This window comes from Arvicanthis niloticus, chromosome 6 (assembly GCF_011762505.2).
Source record: "Arvicanthis niloticus isolate mArvNil1 chromosome 6, mArvNil1.pat.X, whole genome shotgun sequence".
In the NCBI taxonomy this organism is placed as follows: domain Eukaryota; kingdom Metazoa; phylum Chordata; class Mammalia; order Rodentia; family Muridae; genus Arvicanthis; species Arvicanthis niloticus.
This window is the reverse complement of record NC_047663.1, coordinates 35,757,936-35,779,290: the sequence shown is the minus strand read 5'-3', so window position 1 is coordinate 35,779,290 and position 21,355 is coordinate 35,757,936. Positions and strand designations below refer to the sequence as shown.

Sequence of the window (21,355 nt, the reverse complement as noted above, 5' to 3'; positions counted from 1 at the left end):
TCTATCACTAGTAAGTCTGGACACAGTTGAGAGAACAAAATTCACTCTACAACAAAACATTCAATAAGGGTAACAAATAATGACTGATACTACTTCAGCAACTTACATTTTATTTTGTTAGCCCAAATATAATTAAGAATCTTCTAATATGCTGTATCTTTATATGACCTTTCCTTTGTCTTTCTTTTTAACCCAGTTGTCCTGGAGCTAACTAACTACATAGACCAGGCTGGCCTTGAACTTTCAGCAATCCTCTTGTCTCAGTATCCCAATACTTAATACTGGGATTGTACGTACGAGCTACCACTCCCAGCTATAAACATTTTCTACTTATGCACCATCATCTTTTTTTTCTTCTTGAGACAGGAGCTTGCTCTGTAAGGCTAGCCTTGAACTCATGATCTTTCTGTCTCAGCCTCTCAAGTGTTGAGGTTGCAGACCTGTCTTGCTCTCATTTAATTTTCAAATAAATTAAAACAAAAGGACAAGTATTTCTCACTTCACAAACTTATATGGTATACTTAGAAAAATAACATTTACTATGAGCTTTTGAATAAAAACAGAGATGCATTAAGAGTAACCGCTTATATTCAGAAAGCATTACAACAAATGGTCAGAGTAAACATTAACTAAAAACCATAATGACAGTGGACTTTAACTACACTGGAAACTGTCACTACAAAGGTTAACACTGATTTTATGTTGTTCTTTCAAGTGTTCCTTCCTAAATCATTGTCAGGCCTTTCAAAGCAACTAATATTGTTTCTCTACAGAAAAACAAAGGAAAACAGTAATACTCGCAGTCTAGAATAAAGTAATTTTAAGTAGGAAAACTTCACATTCAGTTATGTTAGAGATCCTTATCTATTTCACTAAAAGCTAAAATGCTTATGGGTCTCATCTTATAAAGATACCCTGAGAGAAAAGAAGCCGGCACATAGTGACTTCACTTATTTAAGGTCTAGATCACAAGCATATGTGAGCTGCTGAAAGGAAACAAGAAGCCATCTTTTAGCTGAATAAGGACTTCTGATTTCAAAATAAAATAGCTTCATTAAAACATGTACTCAAATTACATGACAATAGTAATAGAAATACATGTGTTCATAATTCCAAAAGAACTTGGAACTGCCCCCAAGTCCCCACCTGTTCAGTGTCCTTTATCACCTTCTAAACACCACCAATGGCTCTAACATCTGCATTACAGAAGTAGCCATTACCAAAATGGGTACTAACTACTGCTAAGTCAAGATACACAGTTACATATCTATACATATCTAAGCTACAAGTTATTATTCATTTAATTATTTTAGAATAATTCAAATAAATTCATTTAAAACTTATGAATAATTTACCTCTTCCCACAGTTTAAATCAGTGTTAAACACAAAGCTCCAATTCACTAAAAGCCTGTTTTGAACCAATAATAATGGCTCAGCAAGCCTAACAACCTGAGTTTGAATCCCAGGACCCACTTGGTAGAAGGCAAAAATAGACTCCCACAGATGTTCTCTGAACTCCACATGTGTGCACTGCACTTGTACAGCCACAGACATACACAGTAAGAAAAATAAATAAATATCTAAATGTAGTTCATAATTTAAAAAAGACTGTTTAGCAAATTATGAACTGCTTAGCGTTTAAAAACAAAAATCTTTAGAAAAGCAAAAGTTACAGTTGTTTATACATTTTTACATGTCCTAAAAACTATGGTTTTATTTTTAAAAACCTATTTCAACTAAATCTTAGCTAAGAATACCAAATGTGGTTTAGATAGCCAAGGCCAGCAAGATAGTTCAGTGGTAAGATTGCTTGCTGCCAAGCCTGATGACCTGAGTTTGAACCTCAGAACTCATATAAGATTGGAAAGAGACAACTCCATAAAGTTGTCTTCTGACCTCCACATGTAAGCAGTGCACATGTGTCACACACAGACACACACACACATTTTTTTGAAAGCATATTTTCAAGGACTTGTCTCATTGTTTTAACTTTTATCTAGAGAAACTTAACATGAACTTGATGCTTTCAGAAGGAGGCTCTTGTCCCAAAAGCTCATTAGTACAAACAGGACCCACCCAAGGCAAAAATGTCTCTGAAATACACTTTCATCTGCATGGTAAGTGACCAAGTAACTATTTCATTTTTCATTGCTAACGAAATACTAACTCCTAATAAAATGCCCAATGAAAAGTCTAAAGAAATGTAGGTTCTGTTTTGGGAGGAGTATCACCTAGAAACAAAAAGTGTACTGAATCAAGTTTCTAATACCCTGATGTTGTAAAAACCCAAAGGACTTTCTACATACCGTATTCACAGATATAAACAGTGAATGGCAGAACCAACCACCTAAGACAAGTACTATGTATCTCTTATCTTACACTAATTAAAAGCTCCTTGAATCAACACCAGCACTGTAACAAGGAAAGCAAGAAGGAGGGAACACATGGAAGCTTTAGCAGGCACTTTAGAACTTAACCAGAGGCTAATGGAAAAAAGTCTGCTTAATGCATTTAAATAAATGTTTTCCTCCTCTTGTATCTTTAATCCCCAGAGAAAACAAAGTTTCTATTCTGTTTTTAGTACTTTTCCATTACTACTGATATTAGAACTCTTAACCATCAGCAATACTCAGAAAGTTTTGCAAATTATTTGTAGAATGCAACACAAAAGTTCAAATGCTAAAGCTGTATGTTTTCCTAAGAACACAGATTATAAGAGTGCCAAAGGATGTGGCATAGGACATCAAAATAATTATGAATTAGAAAAAAAATCAGTTTCAAAAGCAAAACAGTAGATACAACCAATATTTAATATTTTCCTCAAAAATAACCTAACCTCTTTAAATATCTCCATGGTGATCGGCCGATTTTTAAAAAGGCATCTTTTTCGTATAATTTTGCTAAACAGCTAAGATGCAACATATGCCAATGAATAAGGAATGACACAAAAATTAGCATGTTAGAAAATAGCACAGATTTCTTGAAAAAAATCAACACATCTAAATCAGTGTTTCTCTTAATAATTATTTCTCATTCATAACTCATTAAATCAACAAATATCACTAACGGCCTTAAGCTATCACATCATTCATTTAGGGCCAAAACTTGAAGATTTATTTAAAACAACTTAGTGAGGTGACTGTTATATCTGACATGACCATCTAAACGATAACACTTTCTTGCTCAAAAAATACTATAGAGCATACACACAGTCATCACTCATAGACTAGCCAAGGAAATGGGACACAGTTTATGAAGTTTAAAGCAAAGATAGAAATAACTCTTTAGCATGGCTTAGCTTGCTGCTTTTGTGTCTATCAACTCTGCTAAAAGCTGCCTGTTAAGGTTAAAAGTCCATTATAATTAATGTCCTCTGATAAAAGCATCCAAAATTAAATCTGGAATAATGACCCAGTTAGGCAGTATGCATTATGAAACTCTACTATAATAAAAGTATCTGGACATGTTGCTGAACTCCCATATAGACCTTCAAAACCACAAAGAAAGGATATTGTTAGGCTTGATTCAGCATACTTTTTACTTCAAGGAATCCCAAGTCTCATCAGAATCTCCCTTATGATTTTTTTAAGACAACAATCTTGGGAGAGGAAATAGTTTTGTTTTTAAGAATAAAAACCAATGGCTGCAATAAAATTTTGAAATCTTAGGATACAGAATAAAATACACAAAAATGTTCAAAGATACACCAAATGAAATTAAAACAATCTTGTTTTTTAAAACAGCAAACTAACAGTACATGTAAAAGAGCCAATCAATCATACCCACTGGAGACCTGACAAGAGCCAGTGAGCTAAGATTTTTCCCACCACCAACTGTACATCTCTGTCATTCATTATCACACAACTACTAAATGACTCAAAAACCTGTAACCAGAAAGTTCTTCCCTAATTCTTTTTCTACCAAAATAAACCAACATGGATTCAAGTACCCATTGTCCTAGAAATATAATAAAAACTCATATATTTGGCTTTGAAATTCAAGGGATTTTTCTTTTTAAACAAATGTCTTTCTGGAATGTTATACTTAAGCTAATACCAATGAGCACAAATCCTTATCTAAAAATCACCCGCCTTCCCAAATTACTTTGTGAAACAGCATCAAGTACTAATGATACAAAATAAGAAAAATTCAAAGTATGGAATACAATTTACTTGGTCTATGTTTTTTGTCTCTATGTTAGCTAAACTTAGTATTAACCCAGACATGTGCTAAATGGTATGAGGCAAGGGAAGGCAAATTTAGCATGCACTGCGAAACCTGACTATACTCTAGACTCTTACAACTGTCAAAATCATCAAAGGGGAACAGGGAGGTTCCCCAAGAAACTGCCAAAGCCTAGAAGAGCAAAAAATGAGAGGGCAGGTAAATATCATTTGGCAGCCTAGGCCAGATCTTAAAAACAACAGAGAACTAGGTAAAAATAAAGAAATCCAAGTGAAGTAAATATTTTAATATAATAACAATATTGATTTGTGAGTTTTTAAAACTCTGTATCATTCTGATATAGATATTAATAAAGAAAGTTAAATGAGAGATGCACAGGCACTCTCCACACTATCCTGTCAAGTTTTACGTAAATCTAAAATTACCTCAAAGAAAATTATTCTTAAAAATAGCTGTAGATGAGACAGAGTAAAGGAAGCTACTCTGTGGTTTTATTATTGAACACATCAGTGAAAAAAAAAAAAAAACAAAACAAAAAAACCTAAAAACCAGAGAATTCTGCCCTTTACAAAAATGAATGCCTACCTTCTACTCCTACCCCCAAGAAGGAGGGCAATATTACCATAATCACAAACATGTCAGTAACAAGAAGTAGTAGGTGTTGAACCAAACAGAGGGACACTGCCTGAGACAAGTAGGCTCAAGCCAAATTAACTAGCTGCTTAGTTACCACCTGGGTCCTTCCTGGTCCTCTTTCCTCACTGCTACACCTCCACTTGGAGCTCAGGACTGCCTCGTGCAGCTGATGCCACCCCTACTGTCCAGCTGCTCTCTTCTCAAGGGAGCTTAAAAGAAGGGAACCGAGTGCCACAGATGGGAAGAAATGAAAAGGGGGTTAGCTAGAGCACAGAGGCGCACTAATTACCCCAAAAGGGAGGCAGACGGTGTCCCTGGAGCAAAAAAAAAAAAAAAAAAGGGCAAGATAAATATACTCCATCTGAAAAGACCTTATTATTCTTTAAGATAGTCTGATTTAAGCAACATTCTAAAGTAAACGACATGTTAAAAAGAAGCTAAAGCATTATATAAATACCACTGACTTTGTAAACCAAGAGTCCAGGGCTAGCTTTGAAACAGCAGACATGTTTACATTCTGTTTGTATTTGTGTTTACTCTTTGGATCACTCCCACTTTGATAAAAATATTTAGTTATTCAATAGCATTCAGCAGAATCTGACAGCAATAAAAATTTGATATCCAAAATTTACTATCATACTCAAGGATTAGTATCTGTATTAGAGTGCAAATATTATCATTTTAAAATTATGCTAGCCAGGCAGTGGTGGCGCACGCCTTTAATCCCAGCACTTGGGAGGCAGAGGCAGGCTCAGGATTTCTGAGTTCGAGGCCAGCCTGGTCTACAGAGTGAGTTCCAGGACAGCCAGGGCTACACAGAGAAACCCTGTCTCGAAAAACAAAAAAAAAAACAACAACAACAACAAAAAAACAACAAAAAAAATTATGCTAAAGAAAAGGAAAAGTTTAAACTCTAACCAAGCTTGAGAACACACTTCTGATGACCTAAAATCCAGAAGAAAAATAGCTATACAAAGTATTTTAACAACATAGTTAATAAACAGCTCATATTCTACTTTAACAGACTTTTAATCTTCAAAACATTAGTATCACTATGGTAAAACTAACCACTATGTATTTCAAGTTATCTTTGATTACACAAAATGTATTCCACGGAAAGGTTTGTTCAAGGCTGTGCAGGGTAGTACACACCTGTAATACCAGCACTAAGGCTGAGTTTGAGGAGGGCTTTGAGTTCAAGGCAACACAGCAAGACTCAGTCCCAAATAAAAAAAAGTGCATTCAGATGCTATGCCAACTTTATCAAGAAGACTAAACCCTATAAGTAGACTTAAGGTATTTATATAATTTCTTGTGGTATTAGGGTTCAAAGCCAGGACCTTATACATGCTAGCCAAACACTCTGAGCACCACTGTAGTTTTAACACTAACTGTGTTTGCTTAAACATTTCAATTTAACAGCAGTGTCTAAACAGTCTATCAACATTTTAACAATGAGCCAGGGATAAAGGTCAATAGTAAAGCACTAGGTTTAACATATACAGCCGGCCCAAGATTCAGTACTTAAAAGAAAAGAAAGTAAACAAACAAACAACCTACAAACACTTTAATGAGGTGACTTCAATAGTCATTTCAATGTTTAAAATAACTCTCACCTAAGTCAATGAAAGAAAAAGGAGCTGGTATGCTTAGCATTTAGTACACGAGGTAGAAAGTATCACCTTGCCAAAAGGCACTAAGGCTACTCTGATACACACACAGACAACATGTAATACACTTACAGATACACACTCACCTCTTTACTCTCTACAACTATATTAAGTCAGGTGGAGTAGCACACACCTTTGATCCTAGCATTGAGAAGTGGAGGCAGGAAGATCAGGAGTTCAATGCCCTAATGGACTATGTACAACACTGTCTCAAAACAAACAAAATCACAAATACATCATAATACTTACAACTATGGACTAGGTTTTTCAGTAACATCTCAGGAAAGCCAGAATGCTCTATCATAAAACAACTGCACCACTATTGAAATACTGGATGAAGGATTCATTTAAAACAAAAGGTGATTTTAAAATATATAGAAGGCATAAACAAATGTTGACCTCATAAAGTATTAGTTCAAGATGAGGCTATCTGGAACCTAGTCTGATGGTATACACCTCTAATTCCAGCAGGAACCAGAAGGAATACAAGTTCAAGGTCACACAATGGTTCCATAGAAAGGTTTGTTCCAAGGCTGTGCAGGGTAGCACACACCTGTAATACCAGCATGAGGCTGAGTTTGAGGAGGGCTTTGAATTCAAGGCAACACAAGAGACAGACTCAAAAAAAAAAAGTGTATTCAGATGCTATGCCAACTTTATCAAGAAACTCTGTGAGTAGACTTAAGGTGTTTATATACGGCTACATGACTTCTGGATTATATTTCATACAAAATAAAATAGATCCTACAGTTCAAAACCATAAACCACAAAAAACTAACTTTCATATAAGAAAGCTTTTTTTCAAATGACCTAAGGAACAGGAGAGATGGCTCAGGGAACAGAGTAAAAGCACTAGCCAGCCTCAGTTCAATTTCCAGAACCCACGTTAAAAAAACAGATGTGTTGCATCTGTAATTCCAGTGCCCTATACTAAGATGGGGAACAGAGATAGGAACCGGTCAGAAAACAGAAGGCCAGGTAGCCTGAAATAAGCTTCATAACAGCAAAAACAATCAGAAAATCTGTTTCAACAAGATGGAAGAAAAAGGACTCTAAAAAAGTTGTCCTCTGACCTCTACAAAACATGGTGACACACACACATACCCACACCTACACTACCTCCTCACACATAAAATTTTAAAAAGACCTTAAAAAAATTTCAATTTAACTGTCAAAAATCTTATCAAACTAGAACTTGGTTCCTCCAAGTATAACAGTCAAAGATACACTTAAACTGAGTTTAAAATAAACATAACCAGTAATTTTCATGAAGGGCTACAGCTTCTTTCTAAAGTACATTTGACCCTAGAAGTCAAGAAAATAAAAAATATTCATGTGCTCATAATAAACTATTTCTGTGCAACCTTTCAGATTAATCACCTTTGTCCTTTAAAAGTTAATAAGATGGCACTTGTATTTAGTAGTGTTCTTTGATGAAGCAGCATCTGAAAGATGCTCCCTCCGGGCAGTGGTTGCTCCCGCATTTAATCCCAGTACTTGGGAGGCAGAGGCAGGATTTCTGAGTTCGAGGCCAGCCTGGTCTACAGAGTTCCAGGACAGCCAGGGTTATACAGAGAAACCCTGTCTCAAAAAAACAAAAACCAAACAAATAAAACAAACAAAAAAGAGACTCCCACCCCACCCCCCCAAAAAAAAAAAGCATAGGCCTCCCTGAGTTAATAATCATAAATAATAATAAAATAAAACTATACTTTTGAAAATACATGCCAAACAAAGTTACATTTCTAGACCCGCCCACAGGGTCTGACAAAAAAGAACATAGCAAAATAGACTCAAAGGTGAGTTACACTTGACTTCAAAACTATTATATAACTGTGAAAACACCATGCTTCCAGAATCAGTTTTTCTCAAGTTAATGAAAATGTTCTCCCTAGATACAAACTGCCTGTGAGAAATTACAGAAGGGAGCTGGGGGGTAGAGGAAGAAACTCAGTCAAAGCTCAAGTCTCCTGTAATCTACTAGGTAACCTGAGGAAACTAAAACAAGGATGGCGAGGCACAACATGGAAACCCTCTTACAGCACCACGCTGACAAGGCAATCTACCACAGCATAAGCACATTGGGAAAAGTGTACAACGTCACTAAGTCACATTTAAAAAGGATAAATTGCTTTCACCTGATAAGTCATGGTGAATAAGGTCAGCAAAATTGGGATCTTTACCCCACCAAAATATCCACAATTCTCTTCTTCCAGGTCTTTGATCTCGCCGCCAAACACCAAGTACATCTGCCTTAAGGCATCGACTAAAACTGCTCAAAATGGGGTCTTCTTCTGTCACCGGAAACAGAATAGGGGCAGAAGTTGGGCCTTGCCATACATATCTTTTCCACTTAATTCCTGTCAAGTCAGCCTGCAGGAAAAGAAATCATAATATCTATATTATTGTACATTCACTCATATAATATATATACATTATTAAATAAATAACATATTATATTATTTATATACTTATATATAAAATATATATTCACTATAAAGTCCTTGATTTCATTAAATATCACTATTTTTAATGCATGCTTAAGCACCTAAAGATGATGACCAAAATAAACAATCAAACAAAAAAAACACCACAGCAAATAATTCTAATGTTTCAACCAACAAGAACTTAAGGAAAAGAACACAAAACTGTTACATAAAATATCAAAGATGTCGCTGAGTAGTAAGTCTACAGTAAATGCCACACATCCAGAGCTGACCACATGAAACAATGATATTAAGCTTGCACAGTAAGTCTATCTTTCCTCTCTGTCCTACATTCCTCTCCTGTCAGTCACATCTGTTCCTTGGTGAACTGAAAAGTAAAGACCCTCATTCCAAGTTTGTAAGATGTCACTGCTCTAATGAGAAAACATCTAAAAAATTTTTCTAAAGAAAAAAAAAAAAAAGCCTGTTAATTCTCCACAAGCAAACATCTTCAGGAAAAGAACTACTTCCAAGGAGCTGTCAGATTTGTGCTCATCTATCTTCAAAAAACCCAAAGTGCCAAAAATAGATCCAGTTGGGGAAGACAGAAACGTTAAACCTGCTGTACATTTTACTACATGTGACAAGATGCTGATTAATGGACACTGTCAAGAAAACAAGCCTAAGCTGTATGGCAGAAGTACGTTAAAGATCCCCATTTACCACATCGTGAAAGAGATTCAACAAAGGAAACTCAGTAATTCTTTCTTCTAACTTAGTGACAGAAAGCATAAGGTGCCAAAAATGAAACTGCTGATACATGACTGGCAGTTTACGCTTGCCAACTAGTTATGCTCCGCCCACTTAATTCACTTACCTATGATAGACTTAATACTTCTCAGAGCACACGAAAAATGAAAAAGTCACTCCAACTTAAAGTCATTCAGGAAGCTCGGCTATCGTTTAACTCAGGACTAGATATTTGCAACAGTTGGTACTTTTGACAAAAGTCTTAACTATTAGATGTTATCCGATTTGGGCCGACCTACATACATATACTAGAACATCCCTAATTCCAGCTTCCCCAGACTTTTCAGTTCAATAAAAGGAACAGCCAACTCAAAACATTCTTAAAACGTAAGCAAAACAGACAAATATAGAACGTTTAGTGCGAAACCACAGTACCTCCTCCACTTGCCCCTCCACTCTCACAAAAACATAATGTTCTAATAAAAGCAAGATGGCTAGAAATTGTCAAAATGGCAAAATGTTTTCAAAGTTTAAAAAGAAAACATATGAACTGGCATACACAGTTTTTACACAAAGATCTGAAGTCACCCATAAGGAAACTACCCGTGTTAGTTTAACTTACAAAACGAAGAGAGTTCTAATACATAAGTTTTGGGGGGTCCTGTTTAAGAGGATCTCACTTACAAGGGAAAAGCATAAAGGCTGTGAAGCAGAGGCATTCGTGCAAAGTGTGGAAAAGGGACACACCGTTCGATACAAGGGGACGGGGGGGCGGAGGTGGGGGCGTAAGCAAGAAGCACATAAGAAAATATTACTATCCGGCCAGATAAGAAGCCTAAGTTAAGGACAAGACTACGATGGGGAAAAGAGTCCAAAACAAGACAGGAGGAGGGGAAAGACGAAAAGAAAAGACAAGACTCTTCCCAGCAAAGCCCTGGCCGGTAGGTGAGCCGACGCTGTCTCCCGGGGCGGCCGCAGAGCCTCGGAGGAGGCCGACTCCGGCGGGGCCTAGCCGGGGGACACCGGCATCTGGATGCGACCCGGACCCCCTCCCCCACGGCCCAAGGGCGCACGGCGCGGCCCCCTCCCCCACCGCCCGCGGCCCCCGCACTCACCAGGCAGAAGAGGTTACAGTGACAATCTTCCAGGCTGGCCCCGTTCGACACGAAGGAGGAACTCATCGTCCCTCACAGCAGCCGCCGCCGGCGCCACAACCCACCATCCGCCATTACCGCCGCCTCCGACCAGAGAGAGAAACACAGACACCGGGGAGGGCGGGGGGCGGTGGGGAGGAGGCCGCCGGGCCGCCCGCCCTCCCCGCCGCCCCCCGGCGCCGCCGCGGCCCCCGCCGCCCGGAGGCACCCAGCCGCCCGGGGCCGAGGCCGCAGGCGGGAGGGCCGCGCCGCGCTCAGCCGGCCGGCCGCCGGGACTGCGGAGCCCGCGGACGCGCGTCCCTCTCCGGAGAAGAGGGGAAGGGATGTCTGTCCCTTCCACCAGAAAAAAAGATTTAAAAAAAAAAAAAAGAAGAAGAAGAAAACGAAAAACAAAAAAAAAAAATAACAATCAGGTACACGATAAATAGTCAGAGCCGGAGTCCGAGCGGGCCGAGCCCTGAAGCCCGGGAGGGTTCTCCGCGGCCCGGGGACGCCCGCGGAGGGGCGGGAAGGGCGAGGACCGGCAGAGCACCCCGGGCCCCTGGCCCGGCAGCGGCGATGTCCTTAAGCCCAGAGTCTCCTCAGCGGTGGAGGTGGTGGCGGCGTCTACCGGCTCAGTCCATTCTCCGGCTGTGTCCTCGTGTTGTCCCTGGGCCAAGCCTGCCTAACGTCTGCTCTCCTGCCGCCTCACCGCCTGGACGCCGTAGTCTCCCCCATTTTGTGGGCCCAGCGGGCGGTGTTTTTCCCCCTTTAATCCGAATTCACGGGTTTTCCCTTCGCTTTAATGGCGGCCACAGGGACCAGCTCGCCCTCTCTGCTCGCCCATTGGCCGCCGTGAGGTCACGTGGGCCGGGCTCCGTAGGGAGGGGGAGAGAGAAGGCGGTGAGGGAGGGCAGGGAGGCTTTCGGAGCCCCGGGGACCCGGCGGCCAGCTGGTGGCTACTAAGATGGCGCCATCTGCTGGATGCCCCGGTTAAGATGACCGGAGCCTTGGCCCTAGCTTTCTGGTGGCTTGGGAATGTGCAGGACAGGAAGGTTCACTTCAAAATCCAGAATTACTTGGAAATCAGTTCGAATTCTTTGGAAGAGAAAGTTGGCAAGAAAAGAAAAAAAAAAGGAAAAGAAAGAAATTCCAATGCATTCTCACTTATTCCGTAAGGCCGCCAGGGTACATCGCAAAACTCTAGGACTAGAGAATCAGAGGTGGATAGACACCAACCTCACCCTCTCTGTTTAAGTTATAATAAAGAGGTATAAATGAAATGATATGACCTTGTAGTTAATAATCCAGGAATAAATTCCTGCTGTTCAGGATTCGAAGCTGGAGCCAGTCTTCTACCTCTTTGTGACTCAGTTTCCTCATATGTAAAATGAGGGGAACAAACGTTATGTTTGTTATATGATGCATTAATACAACCTGAACACTAGGCTAGTGCCTGGAGCAAATAAGCAGTGTAAGGCATGCATTGCTATATCGCCATCCTTTCTTTCTATGGTTATTTGAGAAGCAGGTGAACTCTGAGAGTAAGAATCATGAAAATTGATACTTTGTTTATATAATTGTCCAATGCCTTAAAATGTTCTACACACAATAGGTACTTGATATTTGAAAACTTAAAAATGAATAAGAAGAACCACATAGGATGTAAAATCTCTTCCCAAAAAAATTATTCTGGGCTAGATTACTCTTCAGTGAAGCATTCAAAACATTTTCCATGAGAACTTTAAAAGGACTCTGGGAGGAGATGAGGGAGAAATGGGGGAAATTGGGAGCTAATGATACCAGGTGTGAAGACACAAGCTTTCAATCCCAGCTCTGGAGAGGCAGAGGCAGGGAGATCTCTGAGTTTGAAGCCATTCTGATCCACAGGGCAAGCTCCATGCTAGCCGAGGCTACATAGTAAGACCCTGTCTAAAGAAGAAGAAGAGACAACAGTTAAGAACTATCATAACTTTAAGTCATAATTATCTCTGTAAAAGAGTAGACTCTTCTAGATTGCTTTTTTAGCCATAAAATGAAAAGTATTCTTCCTCTACCTTTTTGTCCATCTATGCTGATTAAGATTCTGAAGACAAAAACTTGAAGAAAAAGTTCTGCCGCTTGCCAGTTGACCTTAGATCAAATCTGACCCTAAATCAAATTAGTCTATCATAAATCAAGGATAATAAGAGTAGTTTTCTCCTCAAGTGCTTGATGAAATAATGTTGATCATAAGTGCTTGTCCCAGTGCCTCCTTAATCACATGAATGTTAACCATTAAACTTATTTTTTAAATCATGGCTAAGTGGTAGCACATATCTGCAGTCTCGTCCTTGGGAGGCTAAGACAGGAAGACAGAGTGAGAGAGTTCAAGACCAGCCTCGGGGAGTTGCAAGAGTTTTCCTCATATAGAAAAGAAAAATAATTTTTTGAGTATCTTCCTGTTCCTCAGGATTTCTGAAGAAACAATTCCTACAGAATAAGATAAAAGGCAGTGACCTGAATAAGACAGGCATCAACTGTGACACACCAGGAGCACTGGAGGAGGAGTATCCAAGTTGAGAGGGCGTCGTCAAGTAGGCAGCATTTGAAATCAGATTTGAAGGATAGAATGAATTCTTATAAAGCTCTTTGAAGCAGTTAAATCTTATTAAGCCCAATTCAGATCCAAAGGCCACATATCAAAGTCAATTATACAACCAGGACTAATTCAATCCAGGAGCTCAAATCAACTAAGGTCGGCATCCTTTATAACTGAGTGCCAGCACCAGGAGTCAGGGATCCCAAGACCCAGTAAGGCAAAAGATCCTTCACTCATCTCTCCTTCTCTGAGAGAATCCTCGAGTCTCTGTTCTGTTTCTTTCCCCAGCTTGAAATGTCCTCTCCCATTCCTTTTCTAAAGTATATCCATCCTCCTTAGTTTTCCCCTTCATCGATCCCCTTCTCCTTTCCCAACCCCTTCCCCTTCCTCCTCTTCCTCCTCTCAGACACACATATACACATACCCATAATATACCTTAGGAATTCAGTGGCAGGTAGAATCTGCCTGAAATCCACCACGTAGGAAGTAACATTTGATTGAACTTTCATTTGAATGTCAATCTTCTCCAAAAGAGAGGAGAATCTGACAACAAAAAAGACTGCCTAAGAAGGAAAGAACTCTGAGACCAAGGGGGGAGTAGGGCAGAGGTGACAGCAGAAGAGACAGAGAAAGGGAATGAAGAGGCACAGTGGAGGGCTAAGATCCCAGCAGAGAGAGGAATGAAAACCTAGGGAAAAGGGAGAAAATGAGGCCAGCATCACTCTCAGAGAGCGTCCTGGGAACCACCTACATTGTGTTAAGATGACATTTTGTATGAGTTAAAGAGAAACAAAAATAGAAACTTTAGGAAATAGTGATGTGTCAATGTAGGTTCATCAATTCCTTTTTTTTTTTAAAGTATGAAAAAAGCATATATATATTTTTTCAAGAGGCTGAGGCAGGAGAATCATGAGCAAGCTTGAGACCTGTCTTGGCCACATAGCAAGACTTTGAATGAATGAATGAATAAATAAATAAATAAATAAACAAACAAACCTTTCCAGTTTTCTCTTTAATCCTTTTCTATATAGTTGAGATTACATCTTATACAGTTTACACAGCACAGTGTGTGTGTATGTGTGTGTGCGCGTGTGCGTGTGCGTGTGCGTGTGTGTGTGTGTGTGTGTGTGTGTGTGTGTAAGGACATGCAAGAATAAGATATGACATCTGGACAGTTGGACCAAATGAAGTCACGCCTATTCCTTCTAGCCTCACAATTCTGACTGACTCATTTATAAAATGGATCCGTAACATGGCACCAGCTGTGAGAGATGATGCAGTGACTGAGACTGCAAGTAAAATACCTCACAGTGACCCAGTGAGGAATTTCAAAATGACTTTGAGAGGTAGCCTTGGGTCAATAACCACTGGCTATCTTCTCTTTGAAACACAGATCCACTCAGTGATCTCTCCTTCTAAAACCATTCTGTAACTCCTTTGGGTTCTCAGAGCTCCATTCTCTATGGAATGGTGGAGGCTCTGGCCTGTGGACTCCTTACTTGATATAGAGAAGTCCAGGAAAGGACAGAGCTTGACCTTAGGATTAATCCTCTACCCCTGATTCGGGGAGGGGGGGGGAGGAACCAAGTCTAGAGAACTAGCCAATAGAAATGAAACAAAGCCAAATAAGTCCTATAATTTCAATTACTGTTTGTTAGACATGTTAAAATCTTTGGTCAATATATCAGGAACTATATCATTTTATATGTAGTTCATATAAAATATATCCATATAGCCATTCCTTTTTTAATTTATTAATTTTTAGCTAAACCTTCCAAAATCCACGTTTGTTTGTTTTTCTTAAAGGACATTTCAATTCAGACCAGACACATTTCAAGGCCCCAATAGCTAAATGTGACTAATGGCTACTGTGTTGGGTAATACAAGTTTAGAGTCAAAAGCTGAAAGCAAAGAAGGAACCAATTAAGCCCTAGAGAGAGTGATCTTCAGCCTAGAGACAGTATTGATTTTTCTTAAGGTCATGTTAATGGTTTAATGTTGTACTTAATTCAATAGAAAAAAGGACTAAGAAGTTACACAACGTTTCAGTCAGGGAATGTGAAGATACAAAAGTGGGGAACAAAGCAAAGGGAATTGCTGAGGTGAGAAAAGAAAACATTGTCTTTCCATCCAGGAAAAACCTAAATTGCTACTTTTCTTGAAAACGTAACAACGCTCAGCCTCAAGTTTTCTAACTACACTCAGCCTCAAGTTTTCTATCAAATGTTTCATTTTAGCATGAACTTTGAAATCAACTTCTCCTAACTCAGTTACTTTGGAATTAGGTTAGCAAACCTTTAGTAGCAAAACAGCAGTGCAGTCTCCTTCCAAAGAATTCGAACTTTATTCCAGCCAAATTACCTGACTGGCTGTAACTCCTGTTCTTATGAAGAGACGAAGAGATTGGGTTAAACGGCCACTCCATAAACACCTAATACATGACAGGCAATTCATATCAGACAGGGTTCTTGTAACTTTGCACCAAGCTTCTGAGGTATTATATTATCTCACTTTTCTAGATTAAAATGTTGAGATCTAGAAATAGCTTCCCCGTGCCCACAGCAGCCCCTGAAACAGGCTAAGGGCTCCAGAGAAACGTCTTGGAGGGACAGTTGAAACTAAATCTTGAAGGATAAGTTTGGTTGAGCCAGGAAAAGACTGGTGGGGGAGGGGAAATCTTAGAAGAAGAAGTAGGGGAAGAAGGGCTGGACAGTTTGGTTAGAGCAGAGATCCTGGGTCTTAATCATAAAGAGTTTGCTTTATTTTTTTTCCATAAAAGATTAAACATAAGTGTGACAAGCTAAAATTTGTTTTCAGAAACAAGCTGCCAGGAGATTTGTTGGGGGGCATGGTGGCAATTCAGGCAGGAAGAAGAGAGAAGAGGCCTGACCCGAGTTAAAGGAGCTTGTCTACAAACCAAACACCCTTTCTGTTTCCCATTTACCCCACTATCATTTACCCCATCAGCAGGGAACCTGGGGAAGTAGAGGAAATTACTTAGGCAAACTGCCAACTACATTTTTCTTCCTTGAGGTGACTTTTTTTTTTTTTTTTTTTTTTTCCTGAGTGGCCAAAACTGAAGAGGATTGCAATTCTTTGCGCCTACTCCTCAGGCGGGGGGGGAGGGGGGGGGAGGGGGTGAGGGGGTGAGGAGAAGGAGGAGGAGAAGGAGGAGGAGGGGGAGAAGAAAGGAGGAGGAGGAGGAGGATAAAAGAAAAGAAAAATCCAGGCAGAACTTTGGTCTCACGGGATAATTATTCCTGCCCAGATACAAACTAGTTCTCAATTTCATTACTCTCTTTCCTCAAGAAAAAGTTCAAAGAAGTTCAAAACGTATGACAGCCAAGACAAGTTTATTCTACAATCTCTTGGTTTCACCACAAGCTTATAGGACAGCTTATGAGATAGTCATAGAAACGAAGATACCTGTTACAGCCTTTCAACCCCTGGCTTTGACATTCATTCATTCGCTTACCGTGCTCTGGTATTTACTAAGTGGTGTGATGGGGCAATGTATGACAGTGAATCAGAAGCAGACCAGACTCTTAAAATACTTATTATGTCTCATACAATAAACAGCTCTGTAATTGTATTTCCAAATGGTTTAAATGGCCGAGGATCAAATGTGATGGTGCTTGGGGGGGGAGGGGGGGGACTACCCTAGGTACTGAAGAAGAAATAGCTCAAAGAGAACTTTGTGTTTCTCCTAGGACTTCTTCACTGATGAATAAGATGTGGGCATGTCCTGCTTTTTAGGATGAAGAATTTAGATGATGTTCCTCCAGCTGGAGTTTGAGGGCAAGCAAAGTTCCAAAGTTCTGAAAAGTGCTATTGGGACTTTTGTTGAAAGGGAGGTTCTTGGTTGTACTGATAATCTGCCCATTCATCCTCACTTCTGCCTTCTCCTTTGCTCTGTGCTAGATTGTTCCTTGCAAACGGCAAGCATCAGGTTCCCTCGCTAATTCCCCTGTGGTTTGATTTGGAATCCAGAGTTGTGTGGTGGTGCATGCTTGGAGTCTTGGCACCTGGAAGGTGCCAAGGAGGATGAGGAATTGAAGGTCATCTCCTGCTATGTAGCCAGTTTAAGGGCAGCCTGATCCACTTGAGATGATCTCAGAGAAGAAAAGAAAAGACCCTGTGCTGCATGCTTGGCTGTCTTGGCTCCTGAATGTACATCTGTCTATCCGTTAGTTATTGGGTTTTTGTTGTTGTTGCTGTATAGAGATGGCATGGAAACACCGCAGCGTAGAACAAACATGGTATTATCTCGAGTAGTTCCTGAGAGTTATTAACAGAGGGTGGCTGGCTTAGCCAGGTGCTTCTGGCTCATATTCTCTCATGAGGTCGTGGAGATGTTGGTTAGAGCCAGAGCAGAGCTAAAGATCTCACTTTCGGGCTTGTTCCTACAGCCACGGGCAGCAGCACTTCCTGCCCAGCTGTTTTCTGCCAAGTGGACTTCTGAGACTCCGCACAGCAAGAAGCTTACTTCTCCAACAGGGAGTAATCCAAGACTGGGAGTGGGGGTGAGAGGGGATGGGAGAGATTCCATATGGAAGCCACAGTCTTTCACAACCTAATCTCAGAAGTAACATACCATCACTTCTGCCACGAGCTGTTGGTCACACAGACCAACTGTAGCAGAGAGTAGGAGGGAGCCACACAAGGGTATGACTATCAGGAGGCAGAGATAACTAGAAGCGAACTGTCTTAGAAACTAGCTGCTATCTTGGAGACTAGCAACTAGGCCCACCTTCTGGTTCCAAGTGATTCATGTCTGTTTTAAGTGTAAAATGCATACACTCCCTCCACCAAGTCAACAGAACTATCATCTCACTATAGCATTAGCCTGAAGTCCAGCATCTCAGCATCTAAGTTAGGTTCAGGCAGAACTGAGGCTCCTCGGATGCAGTTCCCTAAGTACAACTCCTTGAGGACATTTCCTGAATATCTGTGAAACAGAGATAACTAAGCCAGAGTCAAGAGTAACAATAATGTCTGTACACATTCCTGTCCCAAAGTAGGAAAATGGCAGGTCATGGTGGTGCACATCTGTAATACCAGCGCTCAGGTGGAGGCAAAAGAGGGTACCTCAGATACTTAGAGAGTTTGAGGCCAGCCTAGGCTATATGTGACCCTGTCTCAAACAAAACTTTTTTTTACTATCTAACATTGTTTTTAAAACTGTTGCCCAAATTCCAAGTTCACATCTGAGTGTAAGGATTTTGCTACAACAGAACACCAGTAACAGAAAAGTTGCTTAAAAGATACTTTGAAACTTGGTAGAGTTTCAAACAACAATTGTTAATTATTTTGTATAATTTCTGAGAACTGGGAATCTAAGATGTTAATTGGCCAGGTGGTTCTAGATGAGAGTTTCTCACAAGATTGCATCAGACATGGCCAGACTACACAATACACTCATATACCCAAATATCACTCAATAACCCCTAATATGTATAGTTATTAGTTATGTATTAATAATTTTATTCCTGTGTCAGTTAGGGCTATGGTTATCTCAAGATCCAATTAGGGCTGAGATTCTTCTTACCCAAAACAAAAACAAACAAGAAAATGTCCACACCTAGTATATTCCTGGTGTCGGCTTTTGTTTTAGCATTCTGAATGTAGCATCCTCCTTTTAGACCTATCTTACTCCTTCCAGTCCTGGAAGTGACATCTTCCTCAAGTCACACATCCTGGAATCACCTATCAGTCTATTGTTACCATTCAAATGCCTCCTGTGTTTTGTTTCATTTTTTAAGGCATTTACAATTGTGAGTGTGTGTGTGTGTGTGTGTGTGTGTGTGTGTGTGCGTTAATAAAGTCCCTGAAATAGATGTTACTTTCTCTTCTGGATTCTGACTAATCCAAGTAAGTCTTATTGAGCTGAACAGATTTCTTTAATGAAGAACTCCTCAGGACTTTTGAATATGCTAATGTGTGCTGTCAATCTCCCGAGGATTCTAGAGCATGCAGCTTTCTCCAACTCCTTTGATCACAAACCCTGTTTTTGTGTTTTGCTTTCACATACATCATAGCTAGCATGAAAAAGGAGGAACAAGAAATATCACAGTCTAGTTTGGCTGAAGCAATAAACACGTGAAGGAAAATAACAATATACATACATACATACACACATACACACATACACACATACACACATACACACATACACACATACACACATACACACATACATACATACATGCATACATACATACATATGTGTAAAACAACAGTGGTAGAGGCTGAGTCACCCAGGGCAATGTATCTGACGACCCTGGTCCTAAGGTCTTGGGAGTCATTGAAGCTTGCCCACTGCTAGGTGAAAAGTTAGAATTACCTACCTAAATTACTTAATTATAGCAATACACTTTCTTTTTTAACTGTAACCAGGGTTACTTTGTACAACTAGCAAAACAGAGAAATTATGCTCTCAACATTTTGCTTTTTTATTGCCTTTACCTTCGGTTCAGCAGGTTGGAAGAAACAAGGCCCGAGCTTCAGGAGCTCCATAGTGTTTGCCTTATGTTTTCAATGTGGTAGAGGAACTTTCTTAAAATAGGAAGATCCTCAGGGGAAAAATGAAATGTTTTAGCATGCCCCTCTAAAATGGCTTTTTTTTTTTTCTTTTTTGGTTTTCCAGACAGGGTTTCTCTGTATAGCCCAGGATGTCCTGGAACTCACTCTGTAGACCAGGCTGGACTCAGAAATCCACCTGCCTCTGCCTCCCAAGGGCTGGGATTAAAGGTGTGAGCCACCACTGCCTGGCCTAAAATGGCACTCTTAAATGAGTCAAAAGAGAGAAGACTTCTTTTGACCAGAACTGGCGATTTTAAAAGGACCACAGAAGTACACCTTGGGTAACAGTGAGCTCATATTAGAAAAAGAACAAATATCTTTTTGGTAAAAGCAATGTTTAAATGACTGCATGAAGGGGCTGGGCGTATGGCTCAGCAGCAGAGTATATACTTCGTGTCCAAGGAATCCTGAGTTCAATCCCAAGCAGGAAGGGAAAGAGGGAGAGAGGGAGAAAGGGAGAAGCTAGGCATGGTGGTTTATGCCTTTAATCCTAGCACTCAAAAGGCTAAGGCAGCAAGATTACTGCAAGGTTGAGGCCAGTCAGAGCTGGCTACACAGGTCAGCCTAGGCTACAGAATGAGAAAAAAAAGGAAGGAAAAAAGAGAAATAAAGCAAAAAAAGAAAAAGAAAAGTAGCATGCATACTAATAATACTCTGAAACAAATTACCTCAAACTTTGTGGCTCATACAATCAACCTTATCTCTCATACTTTCTTTGGCTGAACAGCTCTAGTTAGAGTTTCAGCTATAAGGCTGGCCATCTGAAGTCTTGGTTTCTGGCTGGTAGGACCTCTTCCCATAGAGTTCACTCACATGGATATCAGCTTGATTCTGGCAGCTCACAGAAGGCCTTAGTTTCTCTTCACATGGGTCTGGATAGAGGAACTTTTTGTTTCCATCGCATCTAGCTTTCACAAAGAGACCACAACCACGGCAGAATCTCCAAGGGGCCCTCTTATCTAGTGTCAGAAGTCCATCACTTTCTAACCTATCACTCAAGTCAGGTTTGACTTAACATCCTCCTCCATGACAGCAGGGCTGTTCTTGGTTTCGGTTGACTCTGAAGCTCACAGCTGCATCATGACTTTCTTTTTTTCTTTCTTTCTTTCTTTCTTTCTTTTTTTTTTTTTTTTTTTATGTCCCTTTGCTTATCATCCTTTCAACCAACGTCCTTGCAAAAATAATTCTATCTTGAGTAGTTAAATCAAGTATGCCATACTTAAAACATCATATTATCTAGTTCTATTTTAAAGCATTTTATGGGCCAACAAGATGGCTCAGTCAGTGGGTAAAACCATCATGCCAATGTGTGATGCTTAGTTTTAATTGTCTGGCTTTTAGTTTGTTTGTTTGTTTGGTTGGTTGGTTTGGTTAGGTCTGGTTTGATTGTT

At 40.0% G+C, this 21,355-nt stretch overlaps 1 protein-coding gene across 2 annotated transcripts in view; it reads right to left on the bottom strand.

Moving 5' to 3' along the window:
• Med13 (mediator complex subunit 13) overlaps positions 1-10,999 on the bottom strand; it is an 88,710-nt gene extending 77,711 nt beyond the window's left edge. For both annotated transcript variants that reach the window (XM_034505477.2, XM_076936097.1), the window contains exons 1-2: positions 10,784-10,999; positions 8,631-8,865 (exon numbers count right to left, since the gene is read on the bottom strand). In XM_034505477.2, the coding sequence (XP_034361368.1) occupies positions 8,631-8,865; positions 10,784-10,849 (301 nt within the window). In that variant the 5' untranslated portion in view covers positions 10,850-10,999. The remainder of the gene's footprint in view (positions 1-8,630; positions 8,866-10,783) is intronic.
• Between the last annotated feature and the right edge of the window lie 10,356 nt (positions 11,000-21,355).